The sequence below is a fragment of the Streptopelia decaocto genome (assembly GCF_964273445.1).
Source record: "Streptopelia decaocto genome assembly, chromosome: 7".
Classification (NCBI taxonomy): Eukaryota; Metazoa; Chordata; class Aves; order Columbiformes; family Columbidae; genus Streptopelia; species Streptopelia decaocto.
Window position 1 is genome coordinate 5352148 of NC_138661.1, and position 20821 is coordinate 5372968.

At 38.7% G+C, this 20821-nt stretch overlaps 1 protein-coding gene across 4 annotated transcripts in view; it reads left to right on the forward strand.

Moving 5' to 3' along the window:
* The window catches only part of ARID4A (AT-rich interaction domain 4A), a 52067-nt gene that overhangs the window by 11558 nt on the left and 19688 nt on the right, over window positions 1-20821 (forward strand). For all 4 annotated transcript variants that reach the window (XM_082058153.1, XM_082058151.1, XM_082058152.1 and 1 more), the window contains exons 6-11: window positions 6040-6119; window positions 6226-6320; window positions 6933-7065; window positions 9661-9740; window positions 11174-11250; window positions 12970-13136. In XM_082058153.1, coding sequence (XP_081914279.1) covers window positions 6040-6119; window positions 6226-6320; window positions 6933-7065; window positions 9661-9740; window positions 11174-11250; window positions 12970-13136 — 632 coding nt within the window. The remainder of the gene's footprint in view (window positions 1-6039; window positions 6120-6225; window positions 6321-6932; window positions 7066-9660; window positions 9741-11173; window positions 11251-12969; window positions 13137-20821) is intronic.

The window sequence follows — 20821 nt, forward strand, 5'->3', positions numbered from 1 at the left end:
CGCAAAGGTCGCACTTCTGTGTTGCCAGTGATATTTCATATACAATTCTGTACAGGAACTAAAGCTCATTTAAAATGATTTGTTTTTAAATTGAGTTCTGTAGTCTCTCCAGTAGCACAGTACACTGCAGTATCTTGCTCTCAAACCCTCCTACAGCGATGAATCAGTACTTAGTACAGTCCTTGTGTACAAGGTCATTCAACAAGTATTGCTTTACTCTTGGTTCTTTCTATGTTGTTGCCACAGCTGAAAAACAAAAATCTGCAAAACTTGCACACGTTCATCGAGACATTCATGGGTAGCATCTCTGATAGCTCCCAAATCACTACTTTGTGAGGCAGATAGTGAAAATATTTAAGTGTGCATAGTGACACTGGAGCAGTTTTTAGTTCTCGGTATGTACTTACATTGCTTTGGTAGACTTAAAAGTTTCTGAATGGGATGCGGAATGAGATAAAGATGTGTTACTTGCTGTGCAGTGTAGAAACTCTCCTCCTTTGGGCAGCAGCAGTAGCAGAACTTGTTGGATTTGAAGTTAGCAAGCAGATGCGGCCTTGATGGTTGTTTTCCCTATTCACTTGTCTGTTACAGAACTGCCTTGTTCTGCTAACACTGATTGCTCTGTGTAAAGTAATATCCTAACTATTATGAGGATGTTACTGCTAGTGTGTTTGCTGTTTGTTTGTTTTATTTTTAATCTTAGGCATATTTCTAAACAAGATGTAGTTAAACGGATCTGCAGTATTTTGTGGCAAGCTTCTTCACAGTTCCTAAAAATTATTTTGATTAGTGGACTTGTGAATATTTCTTATATAAATAAATGAGAACCAATGTCAAGACAATTTTTGTGAGGACAGGGTTAGTATTGTTTTTGTTAATGGCATGTACAGACCTGCTGCAGACCAGGAATGGAAGATACCTGCTCATCAGTAGCGAGTTGAAAGTTGCGCTGTTTAATGCATCTTTGAGGTACTCAACTTCGAATTGAGGTTTGTTTTTCCAAAGTTTTGGGAAGTATTGCATTGATTCGCATTGGGAAGTTTTATTTTTGTCACATCTTTGGCTTGCCTGTGCTTCCACAAGCAGGGAAAAAGAAATCAGTTGTGTTTCTTTCCCATTATTATCGACAAGGTTGGGATACAGTGAAATTCTGAAAATTTCCATTTTATTTCGGCTATTTAAATAGGCTCTGTGTGGAGCATATTGAACTCCATTCTTGGGGCTAGAACAAGCATAACAGAGACTGTTGCTCCAGGTTGTGCTGCTTAGTCATCTTTTCTCCCTTCTGACAGTGTTCATTATGGAGCAACATATTTGGAAGAAAGGCCTCTGCCCGGCAGAAAGGTTGATTTTCGTTGTCATTCCAGCTCTTTTATGTTGACTTTTAAATACTAGTATATAGGTTGCTGGCTAGTGTGTATCATATTCTCTTTGCAGAAGTATTTACTGAAGTCGCCCTCATTCCCCAATATGTATGTGCCTGCTAGAAAATTAGGCAATGGTAGCACTTAAAGGGCTTCTGCTTTTTCCTACTTTGTTCCTTTGGAAGGACAGGATTGTAAGTTCTTCTTCTAAAATAAATATTGTGTTATTATAAGCACAGCTTTTGATGACTGTATTATATGTGTGTGGGGAGATATCTCTCTGTGTTCCGTTCCTGTTTCCTTCCCTCTTAACACAGCTGATAGTGTTCGGTAAACGCTTTCTTATGGCACACAGCCTCTAGAATTTCTGCTGTTGGAGAGTTTGGAGTTGTAACCATAATGTATTTAACGAAGAACTAAGTAATTGATGCAAGTCATTCAGCAGCAATTTAACAGTTTTTAATTTGTCTGTAGTACTAGGCATTTAAAGCAGAGTTAAGCAGTCTTGCTTCTGGATGAGGTTAAAAAGAGGAATGAATTTGCAGCTTAGAGCATATTCTAAAAGTGTGCTAAGTTCTTCTGACGTGACTCCTGTCATAGTATCAAAGTATCACAGGGCCAAAAAAAGTGCCCTGCTGCTTATGTTTATGAAATCCTTAATATATGATACTGTACATTGAAAAGGCGTTCTCTTAAAGCCTTTAGGATCAGCATTAAAAAGTCATGCATAGGATGGCAGTAATGTGAATGGGACTTTCTGTGAAGTAGTTTCTTAAAAGTGAGATGGAAGCCACAAGGGCTGCTTAGTTTAAGGAAGGTGTATGTTTTTAAAGGTGCTGAGGCTATCGATATGTGTTTCTGATTACCCTTTTAATAAATTACAAACAAGTATTTCTAGAAGAGAAGTTTAAATACAATTACAAAATACATTTTGATTAATTTCAGAGACTTCTTACTTGATACCGCTTTAGTAATTCAAATAATTGATGTTTTCATATGAAAAATGCTGCTCTCTTTCTTCATTGATGCTTTACAAAGGGATCACTAGTGTAGCTAAGGAAATATTTCTTCTTATGCTGCTCTGTTACACACCTTTTCTGCAAACATGTTGTCTTGCGCCAAGTTGTGCAGCAATGCTGTCGGTTGCAGTCGCTGCTGCACATTTCCGTGACGTAAATAATTGTGGAATGAGCAATTTCTTACTTATCTAATAACTTTTACGTGGTCAAAGAAAAGTTTGGTTTATCCTTGAAGTGATTAAATGACTCTGTAAGACAAAAAATATTGGCGTCTTCCGTTTCTGTCCTGCCTGGTCCTACTTCTGTCCCTACTAGTCCCCATGACGATAGAAAATGAAATACACCGCCACTTTTGTGTTAATCATTTTATAAAGGCAAAGTCTTTTTAAGTAATGATAAAGCTATGATATTGCCTTGTGTGTACCACCGCTTAATTTTTGTTATTGAGAATTGTCTTGTAATTGTCTAGAAGCGTTTTCTGTACCGAGCAGGTGGTGTCTGTAGGGACAACCACACAGACTTGATAGAAATGTCAAGTTTTGTCATTGGTGTGTGTATATATGTGTTCACATGTACTTACGTGAGACTCTCAGGAGTTGGCTATGCTGACTCTGTCCATTCTTTTAACCTGAGGGGTGAGAGGGAGAGAAACTTCAGTCCTGGAAGAAAATTACCAGGGTAAAACGGGACACATTGGACTTGCTTACTTTGAAGGAGTCACACACTCTTACTCTCTGCCGTGCGTTTCATTGCCCCAGGCAGGACGCTCACACATGGCTGCTGAACACAGACACTTTTCTACGCTTTTATTTAACAGTTACGCCAATTCCTTGGCCTGATGCAGCTCAGGAAGGAGACCTGAAAACTTTTGCTTCTCCACCTTCCTTTCCTGAGGTTGTGCGATAACTGCATCTCGTATAAGATAAAGTATCGTTTTGGAAAGAGTGGCTTTCGTTTTAGTGGTGGGAGAGGGGTTTCAGAGGGGCCTTTGGGGTTATTTTTTTGTTTTCCTTCCTGTAGTCCACCTGTTTCAGTTTTGGGAAATGTGGAGTGGCTTAGCACTTTTTCCCTGTATGGCAAAGGACAAGCACCTTCTGCAGAACAAGCCACTTTTGTATTTTCAACTAGAGAAAATGGAAATAAAGGGCTGAAAAAAGCTTGTAGGCAGAGGGCTGGTTTTGGGGCCTGGGGTAGATTTGTCTTCGTTCAGGTGTGAAACTGGGAACAGGATTGAAAGCGTGACTGCCCCGCTCCGAAAGCTGCTCGTGCTTCTGTTGTCTCTGGGTCAGAGGGGTGATTAGGAAGACTTAATCATTCAGCATTAATTATTTTTTCTTCCCTGTTGTTTTGTTCATGGAAGCGAAATATAAATTTATAAAGTTGGCACTTGACGTTTTTGGAGTCTATAATTGCTTCATATTGTTTGGGAATATCTAATGATGTGACTTCCGAGGTTCTAAGTGTATTTGTTGTAATTGAGGACAGCAGAATATTTCACACACTTCTCAATTCTCATAATTTCCTTACCTGTGCTAGTTTTAAGCAGAGTTTAGTGTGTTTTATTAGCGTATTTTACTTAATACTCAGTGTTTATAATAATCTATCTTTTAGAGATGAAAAAATGGCATATGTCATCTGGTTTATGAAGGGTTTGCTTGATTTCTTCCTCTACTATACTAGTTTTAATTAAATAGGTAGAGCTTTCAAAATCAGACATAAACTAGACTGTTATCTATTTATTTACTTATTTGCTGTCAGGTATCACGCTCTATTGGCTTTTTAATACAATCACCAACCATTTATCCCCTAAAATTGTGAAAAATTAGGACTTTGACTTTAGTTCTGAATGTGTTTAGCAGAGGATCACGATGCTGATCGGCTTGTAAATCAGAACGATGAGAAATGGCGCACGCTGTAGGGTCCACAGAACTTTTAAAACAAAACAGCCACAAACCAAAAAACCCAGCCAGCCAAACCACCCTAAAACTTAAAAATATACCAATGAAATATTATCAAAGTGTACAGAGAGAGCTGATGGGTGGCACGTTTCGAGTGGGTAATGAAACTCAAATTTCAAAGAGATGGCATGAGTAAAACACATATGTGTGTGTATATATATGTGTGTGTGTGTGTATATATATATATATATTTAAAATAATCTAAACCTGTGACAACACGGAACTTCAGAATGATTTGAGCACTCTGGTTTTTGCACTGGGCTGATCGATGGGTGCCAGTGCTGAATTAGTGATGTTGGGGGGAAGAGCTTACTCTTCATTTTCCCTGTTAGTTTTGGAAATATTATTACTTAGTGTAGATAATTAGGCATATAAGTGTCTACCTTTCTTAAAATATTAGGTTTGTGGAGGGGGAAAGGTTAGTTGTTTTGTGTGTACGGGTGTTATAACATAAGCCATTAAGATAATTCAGAGATACCACAGCGGTATCTCTGCTCTGAAGATGGGGCAACCTTAAAGCTGATCTTGTTAAGCTTAATTAAATTTGTATTCATGTCTTTTTACATAGTTATTATTGCAGTCTGTGGTTTTCATCTAAGATTGTGACTGTTCTATTCAGTTATTTTATGAATGAGTACTTTTCTTGTTGCAACCAATTTGTGCTTTCGCTTACAACACACATATATTTGATATTCATGCTGGCTCAAGAGATTTCCTTTTATTACAAGTTATCATAATGATATCTCTTGAATTTTAAGTTATTGCTGAACAAAGCGTGTCTCAAGTGGTTTAAATCTAGAGTGATATTTTGTACTCCGACCCATACAAATGAACTTTTACCCCACTGGAATGCCAGACCGCAGCCACCTGGTCTCTGCTCTTTGCAAAGGGCCCGTCCGCACGGCTCAGACAGTGGGATCTGAATCAGTGCGGGGGAAATAGTCACATTTTCATCTTCTCTTCAAGGAAGTTCTTGTGAAAAGGCTTTATTTAAACTGTCTGAGGAGCAGGTCTTTCTCAGGTAGAGCTTGCCATAGCCTTGTAGCATTCTAGTCTTCAGCTCTGTATTGATGGCAACTGATGGAACTGAGTTTTAAGAGAACAGCATGTCTACTAAGTATTCTTTATAAATAGATGAGACTTAGAGTTGCAAGTTTCCAGTACTCCCAGTCTGTTGGCAGCACTGTATTGATAGTGTAGCAAAAACTATCACACACTTGTTCCTCTTTCCATTCATATTGTCTTTTTCTGGGGTTGTTTGTAGCAAGACGATTCAAAGGTGGTATAAGTAAGGAATAAATGGATTTGGTAAAAAGAAAAATTAAAAAACCCAAAAAACTAAAACCAAACAAAACCCTAAGATTGTTAGATAACAGTAACTGATATGGAGCCAGTAGCTGTGGTTTGAAGTGTGGAGTGTATTGTAAAGAAGGATGTCTAAATTAAACTGAGCCTATTGCATCCCAAAGCTTTACTTTGTACTGGCTTGAATCTCTGTGTGAAAATGTTGCCTGTTCTTAGACTGGATCTTGAACACCACCCTTCATTTTGCTTGTGAACTAAAGAAATGTTTAAATGGAGGTCTTACATGTTTTAGAGAATGTTCTAAATTGTGAGATAAACAGTAGACTCGTTTTGTCAGCTTGGGAAAGAGACCTGATCATCTTGTGCCAATGTGTTTTCTTGGCTTTGTACTAGTTTTTGATGACGGTGATGAAAGGACCTTGAGACGAACTTCATTATGCTTGAAGGGAGAACGGCACTTCGCAGAAAGTGAGGTAAGACTATGGTAGACATGCAATGAAAACTAAATAGTTAATTTATTATTATTTTTCAATAACCAGCAACTGCAAACTAATTTTGGTTTTCTCTTTTTCCACGCAGACACTTGATCAGCTGCCACTAACCAACCCAGAGCACTTTGGAACTCCAGTTATTGGGAAGAAATCTAATAGAGGGAGAAGATCTTCCCTTCCTGTGTGAGTTTTGATAATGCTTTGTTGTCTTCCATTCCTTCAGTGTCCTTTGCTAAAACCGAAGTTGTACTATTGAAGCTGTAATGCTCTATCACGTGAGTTATGTACTCAGCTTATGGACTTAGATGATTCTGTTAGTGCAGACATGTTCCCATGTTAGTAGTAGTATGAAATGGATGTAGTTTTTTTCCTTATAGTAGTCTTAAGAATGTTCATAATTCTTTTGTGTAACATGAAGTCATGCGTTGGAAAATGTAGAATTTTTGACCTTATTCATACTGCACAAAGTAGGAAAAAAGGGGTGATTTAAATTTCTGGGGTAGAGACCATTTCTCTTTGTTTAATGTCTATACACAATCAAATCCTGATTCATGCCTCCAATTCCAACATGATGCTGTTATAAATACGACTAGTTGGAAAGAATTTCTACAAAATTCCTCTTACAGAAGTGCACTTAATATATAAGTGTATTTCAGGCAATTTAATCTCTTAAAATTCTAATTTGGGTTTTGAAGCTTTTCAGAACAGGAAGAAACATCTGGTTGGAAGCTTATTTGCTTTCAAATATTAACATCAGACAAAAACTTTAAAATACTGTATGTTTTAATAATTTAGTACTGAAGATGAAAAGGAAGAGGAAAGTAGTGAAGAGGAGGATGAAGATAAAAGGCGTCTCAACGATGAATTGCTTGGCAAGGTTGTGAGTGTGACCTGTAACTCTGAGAAGGCAGACTGGTACCCAGCTTTGGTAAGTTGCTTAAGATGTTGACATTTCTAGTGTCATACTAATAATACCTTTTTCGATATGAGCACCATCTGACTTGTTACCTGTGTTTGTGCAGCAGTTTTCCTTGATAGGATGGTTAAAGTAGGAGAGCAAAGATTAATGTTTATGTGTAAGTTACAGTTTTATAGCTCTTAAGTCTTTCAAAACTGCACATAAAATGATTGTTACGTCCCAATATTTTCTAATGACATGATATGTTAGCAGTTGCACTCCCAGGCAATTTAAGAACAACTAGATGTTTTAATTTTAATAGGAGTAGAATTTTCATCTTATTGTATTTAATGATTGCCTTTTTATTAGACTTTCGATTTAATTAAATATTAGTCATGCTTGTATTTACATAAATGGCCAGTTACTATAGCATTAGAGGTTAGTTCTTATTTTTTTTTAGCTGTCAATGTAGGATACTGCTCTTCATTAACATATCTGATAATAAATATATATTAAATAAATTCAAGTACAAGTAGACTTGTACTGTAAAGGCAGACACTTTGCAGATACATACAGGAAAATTTAGGGATGCTTATTAAAAGTTGCTTTCTTTAGTAAACTTTTTGGTATTGTCAAACAAGCTGAATACACGTCTTCTGGCATCCATCAGAGATGTGTTTGTTAGAAAAAAATACTTGGAGCATTAAACAGGCAGGTTTTGTTCACTTATTTTTGAGGATTTGATTTACGTACCTGTATATTCTATAGTCCTTTGTGAGTCTTCGGGGTTGGCTGCAATGAGCTCAGCTGTTAGAATTTTCTGCCTTAGTTTAACATTTAATTTCCCCGTGTGAATCTGGGATCAAACAGTAACTGGCTACACAGGCCAGTGTCTTCCCTTCCTTAAAGAACTTTATGGTGAAATGTAGGGGAAGAGATGACATTGACTTACCCAGCTGTAGTTTAACATGTGAAATGTGGTATAGTTGTATGTGTTCTGATTGTTGTATCGCCCTTTACTAATGGCAGATTTTAACTTAACATGGTTCTAACTAGGGAACTGAGTTACTAGAGTCTCTGCCTGTTCTGTTCTCTGATGCCTGAGAAACAGGAATATCTTTTCTTGCCTTGTTCTTTGGAGGGTAAAATTCCACCTCCTCTGAATGGGGTGACACAGCTTCCGCTGAGTCCTGATAGATCACAGAATGTCAGCGATTGGAAGGGACCTCAAAAGCTCATCCAGTGCAATCCCCCCGCTGGAGCAGGAACACCCAGATGAGGTTACACAGGAAGGTGTCCAGGCGGGTTGGAATGTCTGCACAGAAGGAGACTCCACAACCCCCCTGGGCAGCCTGGGCCAGGCTCTGCCACCCTCACTGAGAAGTTTCTTCTCATATTTAAGTGGAACCTCTTGTGTTCCAGTTTGTATCCATTACCCCTTGTCCTATCATTGGTTGTCACTGAGAATAGCCTGGCTCCATCCTCCTGACACTCACCCTTTACATATTTATAACCATTAATGAGGTCACCCCTCAGTCTCCTCTTGTCCAGCTCCAGAGCCCCAGCTCCCTCAGCCTTTCCTCACACGGGAGATGTTCCACTCTCTTCAGCATCTTGGTGGCTGTGCTGGACTCTTTCCAGCAGTTCCCTGTCCTGCTGGAACTGAGGGGCCCAGAACTGGACACAGTATTCCAGGTGTGGTCTCCCCAGGGCAGAGCAGAGGGGCAGGAGAACCTCTCTTGGCCACCCCCCTTCTAATCCCCCGCAGGTACCATTGGCCTTCCTGGCCACAAGGGCACAGTGCTGTCCGCAGGACCCCCAGGTCCCTTTCCCCTACGCTGCTCTCTAATAGGTCATTCCCCGACTTATCCTGGAACCTGCAGTTGATCCAACCCAGATGTAAGACTCTACATTTGCCCTTGTTGTATTTCATTAAATTTTTCCACACCCAACTCTCCAGCCTGTCCAGGTCTCGCTGGATGGCAGCACAGCCTTCTGGATCCAGAAGTTCATCTGCATTTGACGTTTTCTGTCTGTTTGTGGTCTAGAGCAACAAGTAAACTTGTTGTATTTATGGTAATACACATACTACAAATGTATTTTTATCACGTTTTTAAACTTAGATATGATACTGCTGTGGAAGGATGTGCTGGATTCCATGCTGGCTTTTATTATCCACACCTCAAAAAAAAATCCTGCTACTTGCCTCTTGGTTTGAATGCCAAAGATCAGAAGCTGATATAAAATAAGTGGGTCTGTGGCTTTTTAAATAGAGGCTTTAAACAGGTTTTGTATGAATGAGAGGGAAAGAAAAACAGAGTGAATGAACAGGATCTTATGGTGTCACCCCAATAGGATTGTTTTGAGTTTACAGATGAAAATGGAAACTTTTCTGGCTTATACATAACAATTAAAGTTAATAGTTTGAGGTAAACTGCTTCTTGAAATTTGTCATTGTTGGTCTTAACAGTGTAAATTGGAGTAGGTTTCTCTTCTCAGAGCTGGAAATTATAGTAGAAGAAACAGGAAAATGGCCATTTTCCTGATGTCCATCTTTCTTTCTTTTCAAGATCAGCTTTTTTTTCTTCTTTTCCCCTTAAAAAAGTGTTTTATTTGAAACTTCAGGTTGTGTCTCCCAGCTGTAATGACGATGTCACGGTGAAAAAGGACCAGTGTTTAGTTCGATCCTTTGCAGATTCCAAATTGTAAGTAAAGGCTTATTTTCCTTAGATATATATGGAAGAAAAATTCCCAAACAGGTCACATATTGTTTCTGAAGACATTATTTCTTCCAGAAAGAAAGAGTACAATTTTGTGTATTGTTGTTTGTACACATTTGTCATTTCCAGCAACTTCTGTGCTTATTTGCCCACTTTACGTTGTGTGTACAGATAGAGTTCACTGGATTAGTAAATTTTCTGGTGTTTATTAAAAAAAAAAAAAATCAACAACTTCAAAAAAACCAGATGTTACCACTTTAGATGATTCCTGTTTTCTGAAGCCTGAGTTTTGGTTCTAATTATTTCACTTAATGTCTTAATTATTACATCTATATGGGTGTTTGTTGGAGTAGTTTGAATTTCTGATTGACTCGTTACCTCCAGTGCCCAGATGTCCACTGCTGTTCAAACAGCGAAGTTTTAAAGTGTTCAATCGACTTTTGTAATAGAAAAGTGAATGTAAAGTTACTGTTTAATTACAATGTGTACAGAACCTGAACGAAGATTCCTGGGAAAAGGTCTTATTAGTCCATGCCCCCCCCAATAAGGAGGGGAGGAGGAAGAGAGAGATGTGTGTCTTACTTATGGTTTAATATATTCAAAAGAATACAAAGTCTGTTTTTTTTACAGCTGTTTCCCTTTTTTATAATGCATCTGTCTCAACATATTGCAATTAAAAACTTCCTTGCGGAAGGCCAGCTGTCACTCCTCTTTCTTTCTTTTGAAGTGAACGATTTGTGCTTTGCTTTTCTTTTTAATCGCCGTGATTTTCAGTGGGCTGCGAGTATTTGATCACTGAAACATATTTAAAGTAACCGAAGACTTAATTCATTTTGGCCTCTTAATGTAGACGTGTATCATCAGCTCTTTAGATAAGTCTGGTTCTTTATATACTGAAGGTAGAATATTTTGCTGGGAGAACACTTTTGTACTTTAGAAATCAACTATTTATCAATGCAGATGGGTGAGTTTGACTTCACTGTTGTGCTGTGCTAGTAGAAATGTATTTTGAAAACACAGGGCTTGTTTTTAGCTAGATTGCCGGTTTGGGTAGCAACTGGTGATCCATGTCAATATTTTCAATTTAGAAAATGTGTTTTTGCCTATGTAGAGTATTTTACCTTTGTGAATTTGTGCAGGTTGAATGTTTAAGATCAAGAAGCCTTACAAACCTTTCTTCATTATTTAATTATAAGGGTTCTTTTAGTGTCTGAATTTCAAAGAAAAAATTGAAAGTTACTTTAGTTTGAATATTGTATTAGAATCTACAATAACAAGCACCTTGTGCATTTAGTTGTTAGAATGGACTTTGAAAGTGAATTATAGACCTTGAAAATGTTAGGAATTGTTGTTTTTCTAAGTCAAATGCTTGCTCTACTGTGATTTAAAAATAACAACAGAACCTTATTCTTTTTCAGTTACTCAGTAGCAAGAAAAGACATTAAAGAACTAGATGTTCAAAACTTACCAAAATCTGAGTCCTCTCCTAAAAAAGGTAAATTAGAAAAAAATTTTAGGTATTTAAAAACAACAGCCTGTTGAGTTCTGATAATTGCTCATGGATGATTTGCAAACAATTTTATATATGAAAAATGAGAGAAACTTTGGATATGACTGCCTTATTATTAAAGTAGCAATTAGTAGAAGTGTTAGTTGTTTTTTATATCCTTCTTTTGATCCACTCCAAATCCATGGAAAGTGAATAGAATGTTTTCAAGGTACAGTATTTGAAATGTCATTGAACCAATGGGATATATAGTTACCTCTCCTGAAACCAAATTTTGTGCTATTTGTCTTTACAATAAAAATACCCAGATAGGAAGGTGTAAACTTTATTAGAACAGCCTGCCTGTGATTAATGTTTGATTTGAAAGTACAATTACAGAACTTGATTTCTGGATGGATGATGTGACTAAAAATTCATGTTTTTAGAGGCCTTGTAAAAGGCCAAGATTCTCACTTTAATGTAAATGATTCTTAAACTCTTAGTGTTATTTTTCCCAATCAGACCTAAAACCACAACATTTGTTAAGGAGAGAAATACTTAAATTGTATTTATTAGAAAGGGAAAAAAAAAGGCAACATAACCCAACCAACAACAAGAAAAACCCCACTCAAGAGCGACGATTCCTCCGGTTGGAGTAAAGATGTGGAACAACAGTTCCTTAGCAAGTAAAGATTTAACATGATTCTCACAAATGAAAGCTTGAGGTGGTTTTGGTTGCTTTGTGTAATTCTTAATTGATTTCCCATATCCTTTCTTCGTAGTAACTATTTCAGAGTACAAGAACTTTAAAACAGCCGAAAAATGATCAGATGACAGGTTTAAGATGAATTGAAGAAAGGGATTTTTTTTCATGCAGAACGTAATTGGGTTGTGACATTCACTGCCATGAGGGAATATTGTGGAACCAAAGGTATTAATGGTTTTAAGAAGAGCTTAGACAACTTTCTGGGGGATACTGTGTCAGCAGCTATTAAAACCTGGTGCCTTTTCTTCTCCACTATGAATTGTTCATTACAGCATGTCCCTCTTTTGGGTATTCTGATTCCTCCTTTCTTATTGTGTCCAGGGGACACGTTTTGGGGTTATCTGGGTTCGTTTTGCTTTGTTGTTTTCCCCCTTGGAGAACCACTTCAAGGAAAAGAATTTGAGGTATTTCCATTGTACAAGTGTGACTCTTCCCAGTGCCATCACTGCCTTGTTCATTAGTTTATTTTTCCTGTACCATCTCTTCAGACTGTGCTCTTAAACAAAACATTGGCTTTTTTTTTTTGGCAATCTAAACTTTTAAGACACGACGAGATTTTTGAAAAGGAGAAAGTAAGTCGTGGTACTTGATCTAACTGTGATGGGTTTACTGTTTTAAGTAGCTTCGTTACAGTATTTATTTCTTTCATACAGAGGCAGAACACAGTTGCACAGAATGTATGTGGATGTATAGGTGCCTCGCTTTGGTCCTGTTTACATACATAGGTGTAAATTGTAGCAGTGTTCATGGGAACCTATGCCTAGAAAGAACTGGATGCTGTATGTGGGGTGGATATTCTCTACTCTCAAAGTGTGTAAATAAAGCTGAAGTATCTGTTTTATCAATTCAATTTTTGGTTCAAATTGGCGCAGTGATTTACAAGAACGTGAAAAGGAAGTTAAAAATGCTTTGTGATTCTGAATACTGGGGATGAGGTAAAATCAGGGCCCTTTCTTCTGTAGGGCTACAGGAGGCGAGCGCGTTTCTCAGCACGAGGGGTGTTCCTCGGAACTGGAAAATGGACATCAGTGAAATTCTGGAGTCCTCCAGCAGCGATGAGGAAGATGGAGCGGCTGCAGAAACTGATGAAGAGGAAGAAAAGAGAGAAGAGAAGACAGAAGTAGTAGCGGTAAGTCTGAGCGATTTCATTCATTCTTCAAAGATAATTTGATAACTTCATAACTTCACTCTCAGACTTGGTTTACTTACTTCAACATCTTATCAGACCTGTTTATCTTTCCTTTGCTACCACTCGCCTTTATTGGGGTTTGGGAGCAGTGACAGATTGCCTTGTGTTATCCACTGCAGAAATTGGGCACAAATCTCAGAAACTAAGAATTTAAGGCAGAGAACGGCCGCAGAATGTCAGGAGAGGCATAACCAAAAAAATGGATGCTGATCTAAGCTTAAATAATTAGAAGTAACTTTGTATTTTTCTTTTGTGCCGTGTGTGTGGCTTATATACAAAGTAACTTGTTGCTGTGAACAGTGTGATTAAAAAGAAAAAGGCTATTAAAGCAAAAGCAATAGGCTAATAAGCTAATGTACAGTGTCTTTAAAGCTATTTGGTGCCTAAGACACTATTTAAGAGCCGTACAGGAATCACTTTTGGAAGTATGTGAGTTTTCTCCACACCAGTTTGGGAATCACAGAACCATATGCAGCGATGGGGATGGACTTTCTGTTGAATATTCACAGTGATGTGATTTCTGCATTGGAATATTTCGAGTGGCTCCTTTTCCACCAAGTTAGCCTGTCATCAAAACCGTATTTCACAGAATTTTTATCCTTTTATTTTTGGTTTTAACCTTGATGTTTAGGAATGGGGGGTGGGAGGGAGGTGGTGCTTGGTCGTGGGGTTTGTTTGGTTGTTGTTGTTTTTTTTTTTTCCCTCGTTGTGTGATTTTCACAATACGCTCGGAAACGTTCTATAGAGAAATCAAACACCGAAGTTTGTTTTGTGAGGAAGGTCGAACGCCGTTTTCCCCCCTCAGCACCACCCCCCCGGCCTAACCCGCGGTTTCTCGGCCCCGCCACAGAATGGCCGGCGGCGTTGCCACGGCAACCGCGTGTTGGCCGGTACCACGCATGCGCTGGGGGGGGGTTGGAGCGGGCGCCGGAGCCGAGGCTTGGCCGGCGGCCAGGGGGAGGTTTGCCAGATGCTGGGAGATGGGCCGGCTCTTTTCTTTGCCTTTCATCTAATGTCTGAGCTTTTAAAATTTTTTTTCCCTTAATTATTAATTTATTTTTTCTTTTTTTTTTTTAAATATATGGAAGAGAATGTAAGTAATGCCGTATAACTGCGGATGCTGTGCAGGGAGAGAGAAAGCCGGCAAATATTTGGAAGCCGTGCTGAATTATGTCCAGGCAGTGGGCAGATTAGATAGAAAGGAAGTTAAGACCATTTTACATTTGAAAGAATGCAGCTCCTAGGTAAGGATTCCGTGTTTTAATCTCTAACGTTAACGTGGTGGTTGAGAATGGGGGTTTGACTTAGATTTCTGATCTCTCTGGTGGTGCCAGGGTAGATCTTTCCAGGTTAAAAAAAAAGAAAAGACAATAAGAATCTATTTTTAGGTGTTAATTTTGTGCCTTGATAACAGTATTCTGGAAAATGGAGTAGATGTCTGTATGAGGGTAGCGGTATGATTAGATAAATATAAGGATGAATGTGTGCAGAATATAAAATCCTCTGGGTTTTTTCCTCTGTTTGCAGTGAAAAGGACTGAATAGGCCACATTTTGCAGGGTGTGAACTGTTGCAGTCCGTGTTGGTCTGTTTGTGTTAACGTTGGCTAAAATTGCAAACTATCAGTCACTAAAAACTGGGAATTGCTCTACTAGTTTTCTGGTATCCATTTTAACATAATTTTTCATGGCTGTTGCATAAAAGTGCTGTGTGTTTCAAACAAAGAAGGGGGAGGGGGGAGCTTGGTGGTTTTTAAAAAGAAAAAGGCATTCATGTAAAAGAAATAGAGGTTATTTTAAAGAGTAATCTACATGTAGAGTGGTGAAGCAAAGGATTCCAGACAGGTAGATGTGCTGGTAGGAAAAGCTGTAGAATAAATTATTCCCAGGTGACAAGTATGCATGTAAAAATAAGGTGAGCATCAGGATGCTGAAGCTACATAGCAGAGGACAGACCTTAATCTTTTTTGATTATGTCAGAGCAGAACTGTCATTCCAGCCCATTAAAGCAAATTCCTGATTCAGCTGTCACTGTAGATATTCTTATTCTAATTATGTGCCATGGTAGATATTACAATTAGAGAGCACTTAAGGAATTTACCGTAATTTCTTGTTTCTTTTCCCTTAGAAAGGCAGTAATGCTGCTTGTGGAGAGAATCGACAAGTGAATGTTATTGCCTTGTGTTTGTTTGACTACAATTACTCAATCTGTGCATTTACATTTTGTAGAGTTTCTCCATTATTAATCAAGGTCAAAACAGCTTCTGTCCATCCTCTGCTGGTACATTCTCAGTGCACCTTTTGTTTTAGAACTGCAAATTGTTAATATTATTGAAGATGGGAGTGAGATTTTTGGTTTTAATAGTCTTTTTTCTCCTCCCACCCCCATCTTTTAAAATGCTGTCGAGGCCTGACCAGCCCTGACAGACCTTCATTAAATCAAATGTACATAGGCCTTCTTCATATATAATGAGAGCATGAAGTCAGTCAGAAAAGCCCAATTCTGGATCCTGTTTTTCTGAAGTAGTCTCTTTTATAATGATAATGGAGCAGAGAGACCTACTGTAGCCGGTAATAATAGATCCAACCATTTTTCCAGTTAGGTGGGTTAACATCTGTAACTTTGTTTTGACAGAGACTGTCTTTCTAATTGCGCTGCCTTTCATGGCATCATAAGAGTACGATAGAATTGGTACAACAAGGTTTCCAGGCTTTTTGTGGTTGTTCTTTGACGTCTTTTGTAAGCAAAGGAGTGGGAACCAATATGGTGGTGGTGAGTAGCAACTCCTCGTCGGTGGTAAATCGTGTGGTCCAGAGTTGGCTACAAGGGAGGAAAATGTGGAGACTGCTTGTCATTGACATGGTCAAATTGTTGGGTTTTTGGCAATAATTGCAAAAACTCTTTGGAAAACTCTGGAGGCACTATGGAGAAAAATTCTTTATCAGATGAGAATTTAAAGGATCAGGCAATTGGTTTGAATCCAGATAAAAATCTGAATACTGCTTTTGATTCTTATCCAGTTCTCAACATGTCGGAATATGAGAATTAACTGGTTTTAAGGGTGCATTTGGCAGCCAAAGAATGCACTGCAGCTAAAAGGAAGGAGAAAATCTAAACTCCAGTATCTCCACATAGAAATGGAAGGTTTTGGAACATTTATTACAAATCAGGCTATATATACTACTGTATTTATTTGTATTTAAGTTGTTCTGTCAGGGAAATCGTACCTCTTTGTGTCTTGGGATTAAATAGGCAAATATTCCCCTTTCTACAAGGGAGCATGTAGGCAACATTTGGTTTTGTCTCTCAGCCTCCCTGTAGGCCATTCTGATTCTAACAGAACCATCATTTAACACGCAGTATTTGAAATATATTTTCTGTATGTGTTCTTAACAGTTACATTCTCATAAAATTAAAAGCAAGGGATTTGTTCTTTAGAGTTTGAATTTTGCAAGTTTTGAAATTCTATCTTTTTTTAGAAAGTCAAGAGCTGGAAAAAGAGCTGGAATTCCTCTGTTACCTGTAGAATTGGTTATAACACCATCTTTGAGAGACTCTTCCACCTTAACTACATCACTTTAATAGCAGTTCCTTGTTTCCCCCCCACTCATCGAACATGCAAAAAAAGTTCAGGAAAAATTCTAGCCGACCGGTCTCCATCTCTCATTGAAGAAACAGTTGCAGCACCTCTAATATGTGATTAGAGGAATTTTCACTTAGTCTTCATTTTGACAGTCACCTGAAGGATGTGTCTCTGGTAGGATTAATAGCGCACGTTCATTTAAAGTTTTTAGTGTTCTTACATCGCAACATCATAAAGAAACATCAGTCAGAGTTGCTTTACGTTGCTGAGCAGGGAAAATACCAGAAGCGTTTTCCAATATACCTATCCTGCAAATAAGGAAGGATTTCAGTTGTCGTGATAAGTCATTACAAAATATTTTCTCAGCATAAAGGATGGATGAGTATATGAAGACTGTGACATGTTTTAGGAGGCTTAAGATTCCTACAAATGATCAGTAGTCGTCTATTAAAATATTTCTTTTGCTTTAAAGCAGTTCTGGGTTCCCATTAAGTCTTTTCTATGAATGACTGTGGGAGACCACATAAAATGATACATGAATTGTGCGTTTTTGTTGCAACCTATGTGTATTTTAAGATAACATTGAAAAAGCTGACTCCAAAAAATAAATACAGGAATACAGTAATTTCAAAGTTAACGAAGCATCATATCCAGAAACAAGTGCTTCATTTGCATAGATTGAAAAAACCCTAAGCAGCTGTGATGTGTAATATGCAGAAGAGCCTTGAAAAAATAGCTAGAGATTGATTAGCTAATCATCCTTCTCATGTGTGCGTGTATCTGTAGGAGTTTGGGCTACTGTGAAGCATGGCCTGCATCACGCCATGCACAAATGTGCTTTAAAAAGGCTTTATTGCTCACCATTTTATGCTAACAGGCGTTCTTAGAATATTCCTCAAAGAGGAGCAAAGAAGTTGCAAACTGAGGCGCAACTCTGAAGTGAGTCACTGTTGAAGGATGGTTGGATTCCTGGTTCCTCTTGGTAGAAATCAACATTTTCAGACCGCTCTCATCTCCACATGATGTAAAGCTGTTAACTTGTTGCGATCAGTTTAATTCTTTTCATTTCCTTAATTAGTGTTCTAACTCCGCGTCAGAAAGCAACTGTGCAAGTGATGAAAACTCATTTAAGTACTTTAAAACAATGAAATTATGTTAACTCTCATTCTGGCAGCTTGTCTTGATCATAAACTCTTCTGAACCACAAATCCTGTACATGTTTTTCTTCCCCTTACCTTGCATTATTTCACAGAAGAGTTTATGGTATTGTCAGTCTATTAATAACATAAAAGAAAGACTTGTCCCTGGTACCGTAGCCACATATTGATTGAGAATATGGTGCTACACGCTTGTAAGTAGATACTAATTATTTGTTTTCTAAAATAACCTACTTAATCCTTTTTGCTCTCTCTTCTATGGGTGAGTTTCCACAGAAGCTTTAACATCTTTCTGTAAACAATGAGTCAGGATAACAGCCCTAAATTCTTGTTTAAAATCATGCTAGAGAGAGGGGCAAAACTGATGGTGAGTGAAGTGCCTTGAAACCACATGAAGCAAAGCAAGTTAGGAGTTTTCTACATATTTCTATGGGGGTTATGTTGTGCTTATTTGCTGGTTGTTATTCTCAAAATAATTTCACAAAATAATTTCACCACTGTATTAATTGGAAGACAATAAGAAATTGAGTTGGGAAAGAAGTATGTCCATGATACAGAGATCCTGAGTTCATCGCTGAATGCATTGTTTTACTGTTTGCAATGTCCTCTAACTGATGTGACCTGCTAGTCAGAAAGGAGGAAAAAAATCTCAAACCCATACAATTTCAGCTTTTGAATTTTAGGCAAAACAGCACATCTTGGAGATTATTTGTTTTTTAATGAAATTCAGCAAAACAAACAAACAAACATCATGTTGCATTTAGTTCTGGGTGGTGGGCAAACAGCAGAAAGCTCTCAATTTTGAACTCGTGCCGCTTTAGAATTTCATATTGTTTTGCCTCTCACTTGGGCTTGTCTTTACCTACAGTCCCCCTTTTTCGCAACATCTATGTAGGAAAAAATGAAACAGAGACAGAACTCTCTTAAGAAAACCGATTTTGAAGAACTGGGCCCCTCATTTCAAGCAGGACAGGGAACTGCTGCAGAGAGTCCAGCGCAGCCACCAAGATGCTGAAGGGAGTGGAGCATCTCCCGTGTGAGGAAAGGCTGAGGGAGCTGGGGCTCTGGAGCTGGACAAGAGGAGACTGAGGGGGGACCTCATTAATGGTTATAAATATGTAAAGGGTGAGTGTCAGGAGGATGGAGCCAGGCTCTTCTCGGTCACAACCAATGATAGGACAAGGGGCAATGGGTACAAACTGGAACGTGGGAGGTTCCACTTAAATATGAGAAGAAACTTCTTCATGGTGAGGGTGGCAGAGCCTGGCCCAGGCTGCCCAGGGAGGTTGTGGAGTCTCCTTCTGTGCAGACATTCCAACCCGCCTGGACACCTTCCTGTGTAACCTCATCTGGGTGTTCCTGCTCCATGGGGGGATTGCACTGGATGAGCTTTTGAGGTCCTTTCCAATCGCTGACATTCTGTGATTCTGTGGTCACTGTGAGCTTAGTTATGCCCAGTCTAAAACGGGCGTACGCGTCTGGCCAGAAGTGCTTTGGACCCAGCAGCGCTGCCCTGTCCCTGCTCAGAAGACTGCTGGGAGTTTTAGCTCTCCAGTCACTCCCTGGTGGTGATGACAGGTTGTGGCATCAATGTTTCTCAAGTGTGTTCTTCACTTTGGGTGCAGCTTTTAAGGTCACTGATACAGCAGCTTAGATGATGGTTGGTGTATTTAAAATAAAACTCTTAACTCAGAACAGTGGACACTCCTGGGAAATCATTATGTCCAATTATAAATAACTGCGCTGAAAATTGGCCCCTTATAAAAAGCCATTTATCCTAGTGTTGCAATAACCATATGAAGGATTTATCTTTGTCATTATGACCAGTAGCAGAAAAAGAGTTTGAAAGAGCTGATACATGATTTATTCCTTGGTGTCATGGGTCTTATTCGGGTCACCTCTCATACCTGGTATCCATTAAATGGTTAACGTTCTGTCTGCAGTGTGCTATTTCTAACCTACATTTCTGCCGTTCCAACCTACAGTTCTCATTTGGCATCACGCCCACATGAAAGAAATGGTTTGAATTCAACTATTCAGAAATATTCCTGAATGTTTACTTTTTTAGATATATTTAGTTTGCACAGTTTGCGTCGCGTGGCCTTTAATCAGTAAACATTACAGTACATGGTAGAAATTTCTCGATCTTGAAGTTGGTTTGCAGGCTAAATGGAGAGAAAAAAGCTGTGGTTTCTATAGCAATGGATCATTTGTTAACCTGGAAGAACATAATAATTCTATAGGTAACCGTTTCTCTTTATATAATCCTTGTAATATGCCGTATGAGCAGATGGTAACTGGCGCTGTATAGCGTTGCGGTTATTCATTTAATTTCCTCAAATTATTTCCCGAGGGAAAAAATAGGAAAATAAGGAAACAGATCGTGTCTCTGTCGGATGGTGGGCGATCCCCATTGGGCTCTGAAGCTCAGAATTCCCTGAAGCGGCAGGGCTGCGATTCATTCCGACGCTGAGCAGATCGCTGGTGAAGGCGGCGGTAGCACATACATTTACATTTCCCTGCCCCTCTTCACGCCTTGAAGCGTCAAGTTTACAGAACGCAGAGACGGCTGAAATTGAAATTGCCGTTCTGGTTTCCTTCTGGAACTGCCGGTGACTTTTCCTGTTATTTTTAATAACGTAACGGTAAGATTTTTTGACACGTACTGTACGTCTTTTCTTCAAGACAGCTGCGGTCTTCCTTGTGCAAACCAGCAATCCCTGTGATTGCCAGGCTGGCAGGAAGAAAGTGGCATACGTAAAGCATTGCAGGGAGGAGACTTATTTTTTCTGCTCTCTCCTAGCATCTTACAATTCCATTATATATATGTATATGTAGAAATTATTTCCCTCCCCCCAAATATATGTACTTTATTTTCATATTTTC